General features: G+C 37.0%; 1 protein-coding gene across 1 annotated transcript in view; it reads left to right on the top strand.

The window, feature by feature from the left end:
• The window catches only part of LOC131995810 (uncharacterized), a 103,028-nt gene extending 93,747 nt beyond the window's left edge, over window positions 1-9,281 (top strand). The window contains exons 2-3 of the mRNA XM_059364945.1: window positions 8,747-9,068; window positions 9,129-9,281. Coding sequence (XP_059220928.1) covers window positions 8,747-9,068; window positions 9,129-9,281 — 475 coding nt within the window. The remainder of the gene's footprint in view (window positions 1-8,746; window positions 9,069-9,128) is intronic.
• The last annotated feature ends 335 nt before the right edge of the window (window positions 9,282-9,616 follow it).

Raw genomic sequence — 9,616 nt, 5'->3', positions numbered from 1 at the left:
CTTTTTACATTTTCTTGATCTGCTCGGGTTTACAGGGCTTTGTAGGAGTTGATATCATCCACTTTATCATATCTCCCTTTACTGCCAAACTCACTTTCGTTAATTCTCTTTCATTTCATTTTTTGGACAATTTTCATCAAAATTTAAAATTTTTGGAAGTGATCACAAATTAACTATACTCTACGAGGCTTAGTTTAGGAGATATGGTCATTTTAAGTTCTACAAGTGAAAATATAACATATTTAACAAAATTTTGCATATTTGGAGTGATCACGAATTAACCTTACTTTTGCTCTACGATGCTTAGTTTAAAAGATATAGCCATTTTAAGTTTTACAAGAGAATATTTTATTATACCCTCCACCATAGGATGGGGGGTATACTGATTTCGTCATTCTGATTTGTAACTACTCGAAATATTCGTCTGAGACCCCATAAAGTATATATATTCTTGATCGTCGTGAAATTTTATGTCGATCTAGCCATGTCCGTCCGTCTGTCCGTCCGTCCGTCTGTCTGTCGAAAGCACGCTAACTTCCGAAGCAGTAAAGCTAGCCGCTTGAAATTTTGCACAAATACTTCTATTAGTGTAGGTCGGTTGGTATTGTAAATGGGCCATATCGGTCCATGTTTTGATATAGCTGCCATATAATACCGATCTTGGGTCTTGACTTCTTGAGCCTCTAGAGTGCGCAATTCTTATCCGATTGGGATGAAATTTTGCACAACGTGTTTTGGTATGATATTCAACAACTGTGCCAAGTATGGTTCCAATCGGCTTATAACCTGATATAGCTGCCATATAAATCGATCTTGGGTCTTAACTTCTTGAGCCTCTAGAGTGCTTAATTCTTATCCGATTGGAATGAAATTGTGCACGAAGTGTTTTGTTATGATATCCAACCAACTGTGACAAGTATGGTTCAAATCGGTCCTTAACCTGATATAGCTGCCATATAAACCGATCTGGGGTCTTGACTTCTTGAGCCTCTAGAGTGCGCAATTCTTATCCGATTGGAATGAAATTTTGCACGACGTGTTTTCAAATCGGTCTATAACCTGATATCGCTGCCACATAAACCGATCTTGCGTCTTGACTTCTTGAGCCTCTAGGGAGCGCAATTCTTATCCGATTTGAATGAATTTTTGCACGAAGTATTTTATTATGATATCCAACAACTGTGCCATGTATGGTTGAAATCGGTCCATAACCTGATATAGCTGCCATATAAACCGATCTTGGGTCTTGACTTCTTAAGCCTCAAATAGCAGAGGAAACCTTTTTTTGTATCCTTTTTTGCCTAAGAAGAGATGCCGGGGAAAGAACTCGACAAATGCGATCCATGGTGGAGGGTATATAAGATTCGGCCCGGCCGAACTTTGCATGTTTTTACTTGTTTTTGAAAATGTTATTTTCACGATGAAGATATTTAGGAGAAATGGCAATTCTTCTAATAAAATTAAAAAACAAAAACAAGTAAAAAGGCGTTAAGTTCGGCCGGGCCGAACTTTGGATACCCACCACCTCGGGTATATAAATATATAAACCACCTTTCATCACAATCCGATGAAAATTGCATACCTTATGTCCCATAGCAATGTATATCGAAATATGATCCGATTTGGACCAAATACTAATAAGTACAAGTCATTGTTCAATTATGTATAACAAAGTATTGGTCTTTTTAGTAGCCATATCTAAAAGTAAACCAATCTGAATCATATACAATATGGATGTCGAAAAGCCTAACATAAGTCAATGTGTCAAATTTCAGTTAAATCGGATTATAAATGCGCCTTTTTTGGGGCCAAGACTTTAAATCGAGATATCGGTCTATATGGCAGCTATATGCGAATCTTAATCGATCTAGACCAAATTGCAGAAATATGTGGAGGGGCTTAACTTAACTCTCTGTCCCAAATTTCAGCAACATTGGACAATAAACGCGCCTTTTATGGTCCCAAAACATAAAATCGAGATATCGGCCTATATGGCAGCTATATCCAAATCTTGATCGATCTGAGTGTAATTGAAGAAGGATGTCGAAGGGCCTAACAGAACTCACTGTCGCTTTTTGAGGCGACATCGGACAATAAATGCGCTTTTTATGGACCCAAAACCTAAAATCGAGAGATCGGTCTATATGGCAGCTATATCCAAATCAGGACCGATCTGTGCCATAATGCACAAGTATGTCAAGGGGCTTAACACAACTCAACTATATCAAAATCTGGACCGATCTGAGCCAAATTAACGAATAATGTCGAAGGACCTAACACAACTCCACGTCCCGAATTTCAGCAAATTCGGATAATAAATGTTGCTTTTATAAATCTAAGACCCTAAATCGAAAAATCGGACTATATGGCAGCTATATCCAAATCTGGACCGATCTGGGCCAAAATGGCGATGGATGTCGAAGGGCCTAACACAACTTAGTGTCCCAAGTTTCAGCAAAATCGGATAATAATTGTGGCTTTTATGGGCCAAAGACCCTAAATCGGCCAATCGGTCTATATGGGGACCATATCAAGATATAGTCCGATATAGCTCATCTTCAAACTTAACCTGCTTATGAACAAAAAAAAACTCTGTGCAAAATTTCAGCTAAATATCTCTATTTTTGAAGACTGTAGCGTGACAGACAGACGGACGGACATGTCTAGATAGTCTTAGATTTTTACGCTGATCAAGAATATATATACTTTATAGGATCGGAAATGGATATTTCGATGTGTTGCAAACGGAATGACATAATGAATATACCCCCATCCTTCGGTGGTGGGTATAAAAAAACAAGTAAAAGCGTGTTAAGTTCGGCCAAGCCGAGTATTATATACCCTCCACCATGGATCGCATTTGTCGAGTCCTTTTCTCGGTATCTCTTTTTAGCAAAAATATGATTAAAGGAAAGAATTGCTATGATATTGGAGCTATAATATCAAGTTATCGTCCGATTCGTACCATAATAAATTTCAGCAAATTCGAAAAAAAATTGCGCCCATAAGGGGGCTCAAGAAGTAAAATAGGAGGATCGGTTTCTATGGGAGCTGTATCAGGCTATAGACCATAATTGACACGTATGTTGAAGGTCATGAGAGAAGTTGTTGTGCAAAATTTCAGCCAAATCGGATAATAATTGCCAACTCTAGATGCTCAGGAAGACAAGATCCCAGATCGGTTTATATGGCAGCTACATCCGGTTAAGAACCAATTAAAACCATATATGGCACAGTTGTTGGAAGTCATAACGAAACACTTTTTGCAAAATCGGATAAGAATTGCGCTCCCTAGTGGCTCAAAAAGTCAAGATTTAAGATCGGTTTATATGGCAACTATATCAGGTTATGAACCGATTTAAACCATACTTAGTATAGTTGTTGAGAGTCATAACCAAACACCTCATTCAAAATTTCGGCCAAATCGGATAAGAATTGCGCCCTATAGAGGCTGAAGATGTCAAGACCCCAGATCGGTTTATATGACAGCTATATCAGGTTGTGGAACTATTTGAACCACACTTAGCACAGTTGTTGGCATGACGATAAAAAATATATATACTTTATGCGGTCTCAGAGGAATATTTCGAGGAGTTACAAACAGAATGACGAAATTAGTGCACTCCCATCCTATGGTGGAGGCTATACAAATTAGATTTATATTTTAAGAAAACATTTAAATTTGCATAGAAAAATGAAAATAAGTAAAAAAGTGTTAAGTTCGGCAGTGCCGAACTTTAGATAACCACCACCATGGATAAAAGAAACATCCTCTTTTATAGCAACTCCACTAAATATCCAAAGTAATATGAAAATGGGGGCTGTTTTAGTGTCCACAATTTGGTGGGTATAAAAATGATGTCCTTCAACTAAATTTAGTTTGATTAAATTTTTAAGAGTATCCATGGTGGTGGGCTCCTAAGATTTTAAGACGATCTAACGATGTCCGTCCGTCTGTTGTACTCACTCTAGAGCCTTCAAAAATTGAGATATTAAGCTGAAATTTTGGTACAAATACGTCTTTTTGATGCACGCTGCTTAAGTTAAACAGGCCAAATCGGACCATATTCGGATATAACTGCTATATAGACCGATCTGCCGATAAAGGGTCTAAAGCCCATAAAAGCTTTATTTATTACCCGATTTCGTTGAAATTTAAATCATTGAGTTGTTTTAAGCTTCCCGACATCCGACCCAAATATGAATACAGATATAGCTGTCATATAGACCGATCTTCTAATTTCGGGTCTTAATCCCACAAAAATCGCATTTCATGCCTGATTTCGCTGAAACGGTTACTTGTTTATGAATTCTCGGTACCTGAATAAAAGAAGTTATAATAAAATAGGTTGATTATTTTATCCTTGATGTTGGGGTATCTTTTCGATATTTCGGTTGACATCGACAGTTTGCACTTATAGCTGTGTCTCGAATTTCTCTTTCACAAGCTTTATGATGTCCTGTTTGTTGCATACCGTAATATAGAATTTTGACCGCTGTGACTCGCTAAGTCGTTTGATCCATGTCGGCTTGCCCAACTCTTTTTTCTGTCTACTCCAATGCCATTCGTGTCTACTCCAATGCCTTTCGTGTCTACTCCAATGCCTTTCGTGTCTACTCCAATGCCTTTCGTAAAATGTCTCTGCAAAGAGGTATCGCTTAGTTTTGAGCCTTTGTAAATATTTGGTCATATCAGCCAAAACTTAATGTTCTAGGAAATAGTCTGTTTATAAAAACCATCGTTCCCCTAAGTAGTCTAAATTTTATTATATATCTATTGGGTTGCCCAAAAAGTAATTGCGGATTGTTTTAAAAGAAAGTAAATGCATTTTTAATAAAACTTAGAATGAACTTTAATCAAATATACTTTTTTATACCCACCACCGAAGAATGGGGGTATATTCATTTTGTCACTCCGTTTGCAACACATCGAAATATCCATTTCCGACCCTATAAAGTATATATATATATTCTTGATCAGCGTAAAAATCTAAGACGATCTAGACATGTCCGTCCGTCTGTCAGTTGAAATCACGCTACAGTCTTTAAAAATAGAAATATTAAGCTGAAATTTTGCACAGATTCTTTTTTGTCCATAAGTAGGTTAAGTTTGAAGATGGGCTATATCAGACTATATCTTGATATAGCCCCCATATAGACCGATCCGCCGATTTAGGGTCTTAGGCCCATAAAAGCCACAATTATTATCCGATTTTGCTGAAATTTAGGACAGTGAGTTGTATTAGGTCCTTCGACTTCCTTCGTTAGTTTGGACCAGATCGGTTAAGATTTGGATATAGCTGCCATGTAGACCCATCCTCCGATTTAGGGTCTTAGACCCATAAAAGCCACATTTATTATCCGATTTTGCTGAAATTCGGGACAGTGAGTTGCCTTAGGCCCTTCGACGTCCTCCGTCAATACGGCTCAGATCGGTTCAAATTTGGATATACTTGCCATATAGACCGATCCTCCGGTTAAGGGTCTTAGGCCCACAAAAGCTACATTTATTATTCGATTTTGATGAAATTCGGGACAGTGAATTGCGTAAGGCCCATCGACATCCTTCGTTAATTTGGCTCAGATCGGTCCAGATTTGGATATAGCTGCCATATAGATCGATCCTCCGATTTATGGTGTAAGGCCCATAAAAGCCACATTCATTATCCGATTTTACTGAAATTTGGGGCAGTGAGTTGTGTTAGGCCCTTTGACATATTTCTTCAATTTGGTCCAGATCGGTTGAGATTTAGATATAGCTGCCATATAGACCGATTTCTTGATTTATGGTTTTGGGCCCATAAAATGCTCATTTATTGTCCGATGTCGACGAAATTTGGAACAGTGAGTTAAGTTAAGTCCATTGACATACTTCTGCAATATCGCACAGATCGGTCCAGATTTGGATATAGCTGCCATATAGACCGATATCTAGGTTTTAGGTTTTGGGGCCATAAAAGACGCATTTATTGTCCGATGTCGCTGAAATTTGACACAGTGAGTTTGGTTAGGCTCATCGACGTCCTTCTAAAATTTTCCCCAGATCGGTCCAGCTTTGCATATAGCTGCCATATAGACCGATCTCTCGATTCAAGGTTTAGGGCCCATAAAAAAGGCATTTATTGTCCGATTTCGCCGAAATTTGGGACAGTGCTTTGTGTTAGGCTTTTCGACATGTTTATGTAACTTGGCCCAAATTGGTCCAGATTTGGATATAGCTGTCATGTAGACCGATATCTCGATTTAAAGTCTTGGCCCCATAAAAGGCGCATTTATAATCCGATTTCACTGAAATTATGTTCGGCTTTTCGACATCCGTGTCGTATATAGTTCAAATCGGTATGAGGTATATGAGTATAAGGTATGAAATTTTCATCGAATTTTGATGAAAGGTGGTTTACATATATACCCGAGGTGGTGGGTATCCAAAGTTCGGCCCGGCCGAAATTAACGCCTTTTAACTTGTTTACACTTTTTTACTAAAGCAAGCTAAAAGTAACAGCTGATAACTGACAGAAGAAAGAATGCAATTACAGAGTCACAAGCTGTGAAAAAATTTGTCAATGCCGACTATATGAAAAATCCGCAATTACTTTTTGGGCAACCCAATAGTATTGTTTTAATTTTAATAAACTCCACAATAGTTCTTCTAAAAAGTTTTTACACTTTTACCACTTTTAAAATGACTCCTTGGGCAAAATCCACTTCTAATTTGGTTAAAGGAAAATGTTTTTGTGCAAAAACTCATATCACATACGCAACAACAGAAGATCATTAAAAAAAACTTGCAAATAAAACTATTTTTCTGAGGAAAGTTCAAAGCCCGTTGGAGAATATTAAGTTAAACTAAAGAGATTTATGCTTTAGCCAAAATTACATTTTAATGAAGTTGATTGTAATGAGTTTTTCACGGACAGAGACGATGTAAGAGACAACAGTAAGGAGCAAAATTGAGATGTAGATTGGAAGTTATTTTAAGCACAAATATAAGAGACAACAGTAGGGGGCAAAATTTATTTTAAGCACAATACATAGTAACTGATATTGGAAATCAGGGCTGCAGAGTGGGAGTCTTGGAGTTGTAGTTGAGCAAATTTGCCCGGAGTGGGAGTAGAGAAAATCTAGTCTAATCTAATATGGACCTGGGACCCCATTAAGTATATACTGGGTTGTCCAAAATATTGCGGATTTTTTAAAAGAAAATAAATAAATTTTTAATAAAACTTAGAATGAACTTTAATCAAATATACTTTTTTTACACTTTTTTTCTAAAGCAAGCTAAAAGTAACAGCTGATAACTGGCAGAAGAAAGAATGCAATTACAGAGTCACAAGCTTATAAAAATTTGTCAACGCCGACTATATGAAAAATCCGCAATTACTTTTTGGGCAACCCAATATATTCCGGATGATCTCAACATTCTGATTCGACCTGGCCATGTCCGTCCGTCTGTCGAAATCACGATAGCGGTCGAACGCGTAAAGCTATCCGCTTGAAATTTTGCACAGATACTAAATATAAATATAGGTGGTTGAAGATTGAAAATATGGCCTATTTCCGGTTCCGATTTAGATATAGTTCCCCTATAAAGCGATCTCCCGATTTGACTTCATGAGCGTCTGGAATTCGCAGTTTTAGTCCGATTTATCTGAAATTTATCATATAGTGTTCTGTTATGACTTCCAACAACTGTGCCGAATACAGTTCAAATCGGTCAATAACCCGATATAGCTCACAAAAAACCAATCTCCCGATTTGACTTTTTGAGCCCCTGGAAGCCTAAATTTTCATCCGCTTTGGCTGAAATTTTGCACATAGAGTTCTGTTGTGACTTCCAACAACTGTTGCAAGTACCGTCCAAATCGGTCTATGACCTGATATAGCTGTCATTTTTTTAGCAGAAGTTGCTTTGTTGTGATTTCTTACAACTGTGCTAAGTATGGCAAATAAGGTCTGAATCGTTCTATAGTCTGATACAGCTCCCGTATAAACTGATCTCCCTCTTATACTCCTTGAACCCCTAAAGGACGCAATTCTTATTAGAATTGGCTGAAATTTTACACAATGACTTCTACTGCGGTCTCCAACATTCAACTCGATTGCGGTCCGAATCGGACCATAACTTGATATAGCTCTTAGTTCTGTGTTGGGCTAAAAAGAGTTATTGGGGAAAGAACTCGACAAATGCGATCCATGGTAGAAGGTATATAAGTTTCGGCCCGGCCGAACTAAGCACGCTTTTACCTTCTTTTAAGTTAGGAAAAACTTAAAGACTTTAAGTGCACGGAGTCGTCTCCGGAGTCGAGCAATCTTCCCGGAGTCGGAGTCGAGTCAAAATTGCTCGACTCCGCAGCCCTGGTGGAAATTTTACTTGTTTGCTAATTTTATCCCACAGTACAACGGTTGTAAAATTTCAAAATATATTCGAATTCATATTGTAAATTTCGAGACCAAACTAATAATCTCTCTAAACTACTTAAAAAATAATTGTTCTAAATCTATTAACTTCATATATCAATTGTCAATACAAAGAGATTAAAAACAATTTTCCAAAGCAATCTATTTTTAGATATTAAATAATGTTTTCATAATAGTATATCCATTAAATGAGAAACTAGCTTGAATGGCTTGCATTTTGTAGATTAAAGTATTTTGCATTCGTATATTCTGGCAAGCACGGCATTATGTCCGCTGACACAGTGCTTAAGACTTTTTTTACTATTTCCATAATTTGGTTATTCTTTAGCCAAGAAGTTATAGCAAAAAAGATTAAATTTTTATCATGTAACTCTTCCTATGATCCCAAATATCAAAAATATCATTATTTTCAAATAAATGATGGCGTTATAGATTTAAAAGTGAATTTGCTGTCGACACTGAATTACTTTATTGGTGGCGAACTATCTTTGGCTATGTGGCAAAATAAGCAAAAAAACTTTCGCACCCTGCTGGAGTATGATGTCAATGTTTGTCGTGCGTTTGAGAAACCAGAGGGCAAAATAATTATTGGCTTAATGGATTTTTTCTTTCGTGAGAGTAATATGCCCAAAAAATGCCCGATTGCAAAGGTAATTTTTCAAATATAGAGTACATTAAGTAAAATCTAAATTGTGCTGTGTTTCCGATAGGGCAATTACACTTGGCGCCTTACTCCCGATAGTCTTATCCTACCACCTTTTGTCATGTCCACCAAGCATCAGCTGGTGATCAAATTTTACCAGCGGCAAAAGTCCAAAAAGGAATACATATCGAATGACACTATCTTCTTTCAAATATCTTAAAATTGTATTTTTTTTACTCATATTATGGAAGTCCTTGGGTTTTTTGAGAGTCTTAAAATGTAAAAACTATGTGTATAAAATTGATTTAATGTGTATGTAGTATAAAAAACATAAACTTTTTTTAAATTTCTTAGAAATTTTTCAAAGCACCATAGCTATTGGCAATTATCTTGTTAATTAAATCAGTAAGAAATTCAAAAGACGGGCGGGGCCGTCCTTATAATACCCTACACCACTTTTGTAGACTGCGTACTACTTCTAATACATGGAACCTAAGCTGAAATCTAGTCAGAGTTTAATGCAGCATACCTATGGAAATATTGAATAGAACCTTT

This window comes from Stomoxys calcitrans, chromosome 1, assembly GCF_963082655.1.
Source record: "Stomoxys calcitrans chromosome 1, idStoCalc2.1, whole genome shotgun sequence".
Taxonomy (NCBI): domain Eukaryota; kingdom Metazoa; phylum Arthropoda; class Insecta; order Diptera; family Muscidae; genus Stomoxys; species Stomoxys calcitrans.
This window is presented reverse-complemented; position numbering and strand designations above follow the sequence as displayed.